This window comes from Cynara cardunculus, assembly GCF_001531365.2.
Source record: "Cynara cardunculus var. scolymus isolate 2C chromosome LG 17, CcrdV1, whole genome shotgun sequence".
Taxonomy (NCBI): Eukaryota; Viridiplantae; Streptophyta; class Magnoliopsida; order Asterales; family Asteraceae; genus Cynara; species Cynara cardunculus.
The window spans coordinates 5,855,469-5,867,491 of record NC_037544.1 but is presented as its reverse complement, the minus strand read 5'-3'; the positions used below and the strand labels follow the sequence as shown (position 1 = coordinate 5,867,491).

The window sequence follows — 12,023 nt, the reverse complement described above, 5'->3', positions numbered from 1 at the left end:
TAATATATTATATTATTTACTCTAAAAACTTAAATATTCAAAGTATTAACCGAGAAATAGTAATACCGGTGTAATTTACTTTAAAAACTTATATTTACATATAATTATATATTATATAAAAACTAATATATATAATTAAATATTAATAATTTATATAAAGTTCAAAAAAATTGATTGGGATTGGATTTGAAACAGCAACCTCAAGTATGCAAGTTGGGCAACATTGCCAACTAAGCTACTTAATGTATATGGTTTTAATACTTTAGTTATAGTATTTATGTATAAAAACGGGGGGGCCATGGCCCCCAAAGGCCCCTATAGGGATCCGCCCCTGTTAGTCGATGTTATAATACGATTTTATATGGTTTTGAGAAATCGATAATGTTTTTATTTTTAAATAAGATATAAATATGAAGACATCATAAAGAATTGAAAAAATATACTGATATTAATACCAAACTAACTATTTAATTTTTTTTTTTGTGTATTTATTTAATTCGTTTTTTTATCTTCGGTTTAATAATATTTTTTATAAAGATAATAATTAAGTATTTTGTTAGAATTTTATAATTATCCTAATTATATTTTATATTTTTTATATTTAAAATGAGATGTTTATCCTCTAGATTATGTTTATTTGCAGTTAGTTACACAAATTCAAACATGAAGCTTTAATAAGTTATACTTATACATAATTTATTTGTAATCTTGAATTTTAAGTAATATACATTAATATACAGTACTTCATGCATAAAAAATAATTTTTAAGAGTTTTTATCAAATGCTTTATAATATAGTATAGATATTTAATATAAAATCTTCAAAACAAGTCCTTTAAATAATCTAGGGGATTGTTTCTTACTAATTTAACGGGCTTAACGCAATTCATAACTTATTAACTCAGTTATACATGGTTGTACGATAGTGATTTAATGATATAAAAAATGACTTATTCTTAAAGTTTTTAAGTGAGAATTTTATGTAGAAAAAAAAAATCCAAACTTACCCCTCCAATAAAGGGAAAATTGCACCAAAATGAAACCAACTTTCATCTAATTCCTATTTTGGGGAACCAACTTTCAAAATCGTCATTTTGGGGAACCAACTTGGACCTGATTCCTATTTTGGGGAACCAACTTTCAAAATCGTCATTTTGGGGAACCAACTTGCATCTGATTCCTATTTTGGGGAACCAACTTGTACCTGATTCCTATTTTGGGGAACCAACTTTCAAAATCGTCATTTTGGGGAACCAACTTGCACCTGATTCCTATTTTGGGGAACCAACTTTCAAAATCGTCATTTTGGGGAACCAACTTGCACCTGATTCCTATTTTGGGGAACCAACTTGCAAAATCGTCATTTTGATGAACCAACTTGCACCTGATTCCTATTTTGGGGAACCAACTTGCAAAATAATTATAGAAAAATAACAAAAAATTGTTTTTTTTTCAAAAATTAATGCAATAAAATCTATTTTTCATTTCAAATCTCGTTTTTTTTAATTCGGATATCAAATCGAACATTTAAAAAAAATCCAACTTACCACAATAAAAGTTGTTTTTTTACTAATGCAAAAAAAATCAATTTAATAGAAAAAATTAATTGATGCAATAAAAAATAAATATTAAATATCACATTCAAGATTTTTATATCTGACCAATTGCATCAATTAATTTTTTTCTATTAAATTATTTTTTTTGCATTAGTAAAAAATAAATTTTATTGTGGTAATTTGGATTTTTTTTAAAATGTTCAATTTGATATCTGAATTAAAAAAACGAGATTTTAAATGAAAAATATATTTTATTGCATTAATATTTGGAAAAAAACGAATTTTAGTTATTTTTCTATAATTATTTTGCAAGTTGCTTCCCAAAAATAGGAATCAGGTGCAAGTTGGTTCCCTAAAATGACGATTTTGAAAGTTGGTTCCCCAAAATAGGAATCAAGTGCAAGTTGGTTCCCCAAAATGACGATTTTGAAAGTTGGTTCCCCAAAATAGGAATCAGGTCCAAGTTGGTTCCCCAAAATGACGATTTTGAAAGTTGGTTCCCCAAAATAGGAATTAGATGAAAATTGGTTCCATTTTGGTGCAATTTTCCCTCCAATAAAAGAACAGTCCCTTTCGTCTATAAAAAAATCATCTAAAATAAAAAAAAATCAATTTATATAGGCAGATTAAGCTACACAACTAGCTTAATCTATACATGATTTAATAGAAGACCAGTTATAGCAGCCTCTAAGATCGATGCATTACTACTTTATGTAGTTTTTTTATTAAAAATAAATCATATATTTATATAATATTAATTTGGATAAACACGTGTTTAACATAATTATCACTTGTTGTCGAGTAGTCTTTAAAAAAGGACATTTAAGATGTTATATTAAAACAGTTATAACATATAATCTTGAATTTTAAATAATATATATTAGTTAATAATATCAAATATAAATGGTTGATACATGGTATAAAATTTTACATATCAATCAGTAATGATTGATAATGAGATATAATACCATATTCATCCATATATGCCACGTCTTACGATATAAATATATAAAATATATTTGAAGCAAGTTGTAAATATTAATTTAAATGGAAAAAGTTAAATGGTCGAAAATAGGAGTGGAATCTCATAAAATCCCGCTGGCGATGATGCGACTGAGACGGACCCATTGTAGGCGACATTTTGGGCCACAAATTCCCAGCCCACCCCTTTTTTGTGGCGCACCTTTTTCCCGTACTCTGCTCTCCCCTCCCCCATTCATAGTCGACTGTATTTCTTCACCTTTTTCAACATTTGCTGATTTATATTTTATACTAAATTACAAATCATTTGGTAAAAACTCTTAAAAATTATTTTTTATATATAAAATATTATATGTTGATGCATATTACATAGAATTTAATATTACAAGTAAATTATGTATAAGTACAACTTATTAAAGCTTCATATTTGAATTCGTGTAACTAACTGCGGATAAACATAATCAAATAGAGAATAAACATCTCATTTTTAAAAAATTAAAAAATTAAAAAATAATTAGGATAATTATCGAATTTTAACAAAATAATTATTTATTATCATTATAAAAAAAATTATATTATTAAACCAAAAATAAATTACTTCGTTATTGAACATAAATTAAATTATAATAAAAATTTTGAATTAAAAATTACACAAAAAATGAGGATTTTAAATAGTTAATTTGATACTAATATCGATATATTTTTGTCAAATTTTAATGATATCTTCAATTTTATATTTTATTAAAAAATAAATATATCATCGTTTTTTCAAAATTACATAAGACCATATTATAACATCGACTAAGATAAAGAATAAAATGAAATATTATAATCAAGATATATTTCGTTGCATTGCACGAGTACCCTTCTAGTAAATAATAATACTATATTATTATTACTATCATTTTTAAAATCTATTTACTCAACTTGTATTTTTATTTTGGCAGTGGATCATGTTATACTATGACGAATATTTCTAAGATAATGTTTTGAAAGTTTAAGGATTTATAAGTTCTACTGATGTGTATTAATGTATTATATTGTTTGATTTTTTTATATGATGTGGATGGAGAAGGACCCAGATTTTTTTAAACGGTGGCACCATTTGACTATACGAAAAAAATATTGGAAATTTTTTCAAACGGTGACACCGTTTGACTAAGAAAATGACACTAACATGATTCGAACTTGAGTGTGGGTGGAATAAAAGTCTTGCAAACCAACTCTACCAAATAAAACTTGTTCTCATTGTAATTTCAAAATGTGGCACACAACAAATTAATACAGTTGCACCTTTTACAAAACCTAAATTTTTTATCCTTCGGTGGAGAATTAATACCTATACCACAAGTCTGGGTCCGTCCATGGCAGTGAATGTAAGCAACCTTGAATAGAGGTTGCTTTTCTAGGGTATTCACAATGATGTTTGTTGTCAAGCGATCGAACACATGAGATTGTGGAAAAACCATTGATATAACTGATTTTTGTTTGTAAGTTAAAGACCAGGTTTTCATGTGAATCCCGCCTTTTTTTTATTTTGAAAAAAAAAAGGTGTAAAAAGTCCATCAGTATGGATGCTCTTATGAATCCATGACTAAAACTGTGAATGTCGTAGCTTTATTAGTTGTAATGTTTTACAAGATTTCAGTTATGAATCAAAACTATCTAAACCGAGGTTCTATTCTATACCTTGGACTAGCTAATGAGGTAGGATTGGTTCATGTATTAATAAGGTTCCGGATTAGTTGTTGAAGTTCCAATGGAAAAGGGCATAACATGTATCAAACTAAACGAACCTGGTAAATCTCACACTGCTTAGGTTATGATAAGAACATAACATGCATCATTTACCATACATTTCGTTGTAATAATGCATGAACTCACGGGGTTCTAGCTATACCCAAACATTTTGAGTTGTAACTACCTCCTTTTCACCTAGTCGTTTTGTTGGTCAATGTGGATCTTAAACTTAAGTATCGATCTAAGCATTCCCCTTGGTTTTGTTCCTATATCAATGGCATGCTCAAACTAATCCAGTCAGTTTGGAACCCTTGTTTGTGTGCCAAGTTGTGGTAAAACCAAGCATTGGATCATCGGTAGGGATGTACGTGGGTTGGGTTGGGCGGTTTTTGAGATTTTTACAACCCAACCCAATTATGGCGGTTTGAAAAATCTCAAACCAACCCAACTCATTCAAAAGTATAAACCCAACCCAACCCAACTCTTGCGGGTTAGGACGGGTTGGATTGGGTTGGCGGGTTACTAAAATTCATAAAGTTGGTAAATGAAATATGATAAATAATAAACAAAGTTGTTAAAGATATTCTTGGTCCGACATTTGTCAACTCTTTCTTCAATTTAATTATCTTACCATAAAACAACTGCTAAACATCTTTAGCAACAGTCACTCTACTAGGAACACTAAATTTTGGTTGCAACTCATGACAAGTTCTCTAAATCCTTCATCCTCTACAACACTAAAGGGTTGTTCATCCTTAAGCACAAACCTAGTCACGACTTTGCGACATATCTCTTTATTAAATGATACCTCATTTTCATTGATAGTAGGAAAGCTAAGCAATTTTTATTTTTTTTTATCGTTAATGCTATCCAAATACTTCTTACATTGGTTTTTTAAGTGATTCCACAAACAACTTGTGCCAATTTTCTTGCTATGGTAAGCATAATCTTTTCCACAATAATTACAGACACATCTATAGTCCTTTTTTGAAAAGTGATCACAAACGTTTGAAGTTCTACCACCCCTTTTCTTAGACGAGTTTGGTACATCTTTATCTTCGATTTTTGGAGGTTTAGTAGTATTTTCCATTGCTCCTATACATAATCAATTGATGATAACATTTTTAGAAAATATGTAAACCACTAAACCACATGAGCTATGAAGCATATAATCTGATACACAACTAAGTCTCAAAAAGTTATTAGAAGTAGTAGAAAACAAGCAGCCAAGCAGGAACTAGCTGAAAACGAGTGACAAAAGCCATATATGTAGCAAGCAGAAAACGATTTACTTACAGGCTCACAACAACCACAATCCCGTAGCAAGTAAGCAACCACAATCCCGTTCCGTAGCAAGCATAAAAGGATTCGGGAACTCGAGAGCAGAATTGGGAGTACGAATTGGGGACGAGAACAAGAGCAGTTTGGTTGACAACAAGCGAACAACCAAGTCCGGTCGGCAGCAAGCCAACAACCACAGTTCGGTCGGCACCCAGCAGTCACGATTTGCAGATTTAGGGACGCTAGACGAGTAGACGATAGGAGAATGTGAAGTCGAGAACTGAATCAGTGAATTGAATTGGAGTATTGGTCCTATTGGACTTGACCTAGACAATAGTTATATTAAATTTGGGCTATAAATTGGACCAGTGATACATGTATTTAATTTTTGGGTTGCACATTAGACTAAAAAATAGCCTCCTGTAACATCTTGGTTATTATTCACTCAATGGAACTCAGTACGTGCAACCCTTCCGCTCAGCTGTGATACCGTTCTCTAAATTTGGAGAGAATAAACACATTTGTTGCATCAATTAAATAAGAGATTATAGGTTTTGACATGACTACGACAACTTCGTTTTTGAAAACATTAGAACATCGCTTTAACATACAGTGACCAAGTTACTAAAGTATCCATAACGGTAAAAAGCAACATAAAAAACTTCCTTCCGGTTCATTTTTCTTGAACATAATCAAACCAAGTTGTCTCCAAAAGTAAAACCGAACTGGTTTGCTTGGATTCTAAGTTTCTTGGCTTAATTGGTTTATTGAATTTGAAAACTACTCCCTCCACCCCCAAAAGAAAAGTATGTTTTAACCTAACACGTATCTCGATAAAAATGTCATGTAATAAGACAAAAATAACGAAAACTTACGGATCAAAATTGATCTTCATAGTATTTTATAGTAATTGTTAATAAACAAGGGTTGGGTTTCAGTGAGAGACGTAAGACGAAATCTCCACCATTGGATTAATCCTAATTGAATGTCAACACTAATGAGACGTATCGAGATGCATAAGATCAAATGTATTCTAAAACAATTCATGGGTGTACATGAGATTAAAAGTGATTAATGGCTGAAATCTCTTCTTACAATTTTCACCATAACTTTCTTTCTCACACGATTCTTCGTCTAATAAACAAATAGTTAGATTTGGATCAAAGTTTTGCTACAAATATATTAACAGCTCAAAATAGAAAAAATCGCATTTTATTGGGTACATACTTATATAGAAATTAGTACAGGGAGCAAAGTGATATATCCAAATTCTTTAAGGGAAGAAAGTGAACATTTTAAAACTAAAGGTCCTTAATTTATAAATTACAGGCAGTGGTTCTACCAAGAAGCCATCGAGGAGGGTTTTGCAGAGCCAGGGTTTTCAAAAACCTAGAGAGGGAACGAAAATGGAGGGGGCATCATACCAGAGGTTCCCCAAGGTCAAAATCCGTGAGCTCAAAGATGACTACGCCAAATTCGAGCTCCGGGAAACCGACGCCAGCATGGCCAATGCGCTCCGCCGCGTCATGATTGCGGAGGTTCCGACCATCGCCATCGACCTTGTTGAAATCGAGGTCAACTCTTCTGTTCTTAATGATGAGTTCATTGCACATCGTCTTGGCCTTATCCCTCTAACAAGCGAGCGCGCCATGAGCATGCGGTTCTCACGTGACTGCGATGCCTGTGACGGTGACGGTCAGTGTGAGTTTTGTTCTGTTGAGTTTCATCTGAGAGCCAAGTGTATAAATGATCAAACCCTAGATGTTACCAGTAAAGATCTCTATAGCTCTGACCACACTGTTGTGCCTGTCGACTTCTCCGATACCGGTGCCGGCTTTGAAAATAATGAAGATCAGAGGTATATTTTTCTTTGTGTTATTCATTTACACAGTCTTTCTGCTTTTGAACGTTCATTCTCTGAAATTGTATGTAGTATAGGCCAATGACATTTTGTTAGCTTTATTTGGGGATGGTTAGGATTTCACGCATTATCATTTATACTTCGATTCTGAGGATTTAAGTAAAAGGTAGGTCGTCTGGTCGTGTTTCTAATATGGAAGAAATGCAACAAAAGTAGGCTTGTTTAGTATGAAATGCTTATGATTGTTGTAGTTCCAAACTAGTGTAGACTAATTTTCCCTCATTGTTTTTTGCTTTTGATTTTATATACTCTCTGGGATCTTTTTGCTCCCCAGTCCTTTCTTTTTCTCCCTCAGTTTATTTGGTGTCAGCTTCTTTTAGCATACACGGAGAGATGAATGGATGTGCAAGTGTTGTGGTGATTGGTATGTTCATTGAAGTTTCTAAGGAATTGAATATGAAATGAAGTAGGATAATTTCTATACTTTCTTAGAAAGTTTTTATATTATAAATTTCACATAGAACTGATGATATTACGACCATCTTTGACCAGACTGGAATGATTCTTGAATTCCAAATGGAGGGAATGTCTAATAGATTTTTTCTTGGAGTCTTTTTGTCAGCTTGAGATCAAAATAACCTTAGGTGAAAGCAAGATGTAAAGGGATTTTATATTACTGATTTTATATTCAAAGAGGTGAAGCTTGCTAGTCCATTGTAGCATTGGAAGTGAATTGTCAAGGTTACTATAATCGACCAATGTACCGTCACGAAAATCATGTATAATTCAAAAGCATGAGTTCATAACATTCTAAGAATGTTTGGTTAAAACCTTGATGAATATTATAACAAGGCCACTAGTTTAGCGCTTGCATTACATGCTATCAACCGTTTGTCCTTTTTAGCAGATTGTACCAAGTTCACTAGTTTCGGATAAAAACTTGCTGTATTTTTGTTGTAAGTAATTAAGATTACTGTATTTCAAGCTAGCAACTTTTTTCTTTTTCACAGATTGTATTGTAAACATTCTGTTTGCTCTTGTATCTATAATCATGTTTGCTTTGGTTGTTATGTTGTTTTTTTCCTGTTGCTTCCTTTGTATATGTTAGCTTGGGGTAATACATAAAAACATTGAGGTTGCCAGTTATCCATCATGACATGGAATTTAGGATTTAGACTATCAAAGAGTATCTTTGTTAATAAGTTGCTTCTTACATTAGACCTGTCCTAGAATTGGCTATGGCAGGACCCTTGTCCAACTCTTTCCAACTCGCCTATCCACTACACGTATACCAGGAGAAACGTAAATCTGGTCAGGAGGGGACCACAAGCAAAGGGGGATAATTCAGCAGTTGGGGGATTAGTAGAAAAAGGTAACTTGGGGTTTTTGTCAGTAAGGTGTTAAGGGTCTGAGTATAAATAGTGGCAAGTAAGAAGAGTGTGAATGTAGAAAAAATTTCTCAGTTGTTTTCTTGGAGATACTGGCCTCTCAAATGGCCAGAATTTGGTTTTAATTATTCAACCTCCTTTATTCTCTGCTTGATCCATTACACCTTTCTATGCATCCCAATTCCTGTAGTAATGCAAAAATTATTGGGCCTAAAGTTTTTTGTCGTTTATTCCGTATTATAAAGTACAAAGATTTCCCTTACCAACCCTCAGAAAGAGGTCTAGTTTTATTGCACAAGGGTCGCTGTTTGTTGAATCTTCATCATATCTTTATGTAATTTTGATCTATAATTCTTGTCTATTTGAATCTCTTCTGATTGTTAGCTGTTAAGCATGAGTTGGATTACTTATGCTCTTTCCTGCCAACAATGACAGAGCAATATCCAGAAAGAATATATGGTTATTCTAATAATGAAGCCATTAGGAAATGCTTTTGAACAAAATATGTATTTGTGGCAAGGATTTGTAATGTTACATGCAGTTGAATGTTCATCAAAGGATCTTCTGATCAACCCAGAGATCATTTTGATTCCATTAGTAATGAGTATTCGGAATATCACTCTATCAATTGCTTATAATGATGGAAGATCCTTATTTGCTAAATAACTAGCATTGAGCTCAAGTTTCTATGACATATCATGTTAATCACACAAAGTTTTTTCTATTCTCAAGCAGAATGCTTCAATGAACATTACCTTTTATTTTTTGAACTTACTGCTGCTGCTTGAGAAATATGCTTATGTTGGGATTGAGTATCTGATTTTTCCATTTTAATGATCTCTTTGACAAAACATGAGTATGGTGAAGCCTCTTCAAGATGTGTTTTCACGAAAGAGCTAGAATTTATCTTGTCAATCACCTTATTGTGATTTCCCTGGGCTGAGGTAAAAGCATATCATAGTTATTGGATCGTAATCTGACCCCCAATCATTTTGTCAAGTGTATGTGGATATCATCTTCAAGTGTACTTCCAATAACTTGAAAAGTGTGGGGATCCGCTAATCGTGTGGGCAAGAGATAAAACCCTCCAATGAATTGAGGAACTGGTGATCTTCTTGTGCTTTGTTTCAGTTTTTTTATCTCTAGGCCAAAGAATCAAAAATTTGTACTTTCTATATTGGAACTTTATTCAGCTCTACTTGATCTGTTCATATATAATCTGGTCTTATTGTAAAAACTAAAAACTCTGGAAATGTAGTATGCAGCTTGATTTTCTACCTTTCCTGGTCTCTTTTTTGATACCTTGTGCTGTGTGTAACTCTAAAAGCTGCATAACATTTTGTTCGTCTAAGGTGATTATCAAGAGAAAATGCAGTGTAACCCTGTAAAGTTTGGAGGCAGCTTAATCTAGGTGGAATTAGATTCTTATGCTCTGATCGATAATAAGACGTATTTCATGGACTCATGACAAAATCTATCTCACTGTTGCATCTTTATTTTTATTTTTTTGCCAAAAGTGAATGCCCTATAGAATCGTTTTTTTCTGTAATAGGAAGTTTTGTGGCACAAGTTTGTTAGTTCTTAACCATTTCTTTCCCAATAAATTGGGTTTTATTTATTTATTCAGTTTCTTGTTTCTTGTTTCCTGATGTTGTATGCACCCCTTGTACCGGAATAAGTGCAATGTTCTGATTACTCAAATATCTAAATATCTTCAGTAATAACAACACAGGGGGAATCTTTGTGGACCAATCACCAAAATCAATATTCTTAATGATTAAGGTGGTAAATGGGCTTACCATGAAACAGGTCTGAAGAAGGAAACCTTGCAATTAACTCTAGACATCCCAGAATGGAAATTGTTCCCATTATTTTGGAGGGATTGAGTGGTATCCTTCTTGTCAGCATGGGTTGTTCAGGAAGTGAAATCCTTGTAAATTGAATAGGCATGCTTGTTTTAACACTTCCATTTTTTTCCCTGTAACATAAATGCAAATTATTGTTTTTTATTGGTTCACAAGTGAAGAATATTCTAGGCAACAAAATGGGATTAGGCATAAGTTGCAAGTTAGTTTAGGGTCTTCTTGTAAAGGGGCAATTGCTTTCTCTAACCCTAGATGCTTGGGATGAAGGAAGATGTCTGAAATTAGAGCATCTCCATCAGATTCTCCAAAATGGAGAATCAAAATTCATAATCTCCAAACAATATTGCATTCAACTTCAATAGCTTCTCCATTTTTGGAGATTACAACATCCATTATATCATTACAAATATTCAATACTTCCAATAAAATATTAATTTTCTCACCTAAACATTTAATTTCAAGATTTCTTATTGGTGGAATATAATAAAAAATGTTTCTCTGTCATGGTAATCATTTTTGGGGATTTCTCCAAATTTGGAGATTTTTGCACCCTCTCTCCTACTTTCTTCATTTTGAAGAAAGTTCTAGGGAATCTGTTGGAGCAAAAAATTGCTCAAAATCTCCATTTTCTTCATTTTAGAGAATCTGTTGGAGATGCTCTTAATGCTGGTTTCTTATGTTTAGGGGAATAACAATTGTGAAACTGCGCAAAGGGCAAGAACTGAGGCTAAGAGCAATAGCTCGAAAGGGAATTGGAAAAGATCATGCCAAGTGGTCACCTGCTGCAACCGTCACTTTCATGTATGAACCTGAGATTCATGTTAATGAAGAAATGATGGAGACATTATCACTTGAGGAGAAAACAAGTGTTGTGGAGAGCAGCCCTACCAAAGTCTTTGGCATAAACCCCCATACCCAGCAGGTTGGTTAATTCTTTTACGTCATTAATATTTATATATACACAGACTTCTGACATGCCTACGAAATTTATTTGCATCTTTCTTTCAAACACTTGGGGACTTCTTTTAATTTATAAGAATGCTGTACAGACCACATAAGAAGTTCGTGGAAAATTTTGTAGTCCATGTGAGATAAGAATATCAATGTGATATCTAGGCCTGTTTACTGCTATATCAATGGAAAAGTAGGCATTCAACTCTTTCTGTATTCTGAGTTTTTGCAGGAATAAGATTGAGGGCCTGTTTGGTTTGCGTGATTTGGTAGGATTTGGAACTGGATTCCATTCCAATCCCGTGTTTGGTTTAAAGGAAAGTCCGGAATTGAAATCCTGGGATTTCAATGAAATTTCACAAACATGGGATTTAAAAATCCCATGGGGTAGTTAGTATATG

At 32.7% G+C, this 12,023-nt stretch overlaps 1 protein-coding gene across 1 annotated transcript in view; it reads left to right on the top strand.

Moving 5' to 3' along the window:
- The first annotated feature begins 6,923 nt into the window (after positions 1 to 6,923).
- LOC112501076 (DNA-directed RNA polymerases II, IV and V subunit 3-like) overlaps positions 6,924 to 12,023 on the top strand; it is a 6,058-nt gene continuing 958 nt past the window's right edge. Inside the window, exons 1-2 of the mRNA XM_025104728.1 lie at positions 6,924 to 7,415; positions 11,356 to 11,593. Of these exons, the coding sequence (XP_024960496.1) occupies positions 6,964 to 7,415; positions 11,356 to 11,593 (690 nt within the window). The 5' untranslated portion in view covers positions 6,924 to 6,963. The remainder of the gene's footprint in view (positions 7,416 to 11,355; positions 11,594 to 12,023) is intronic.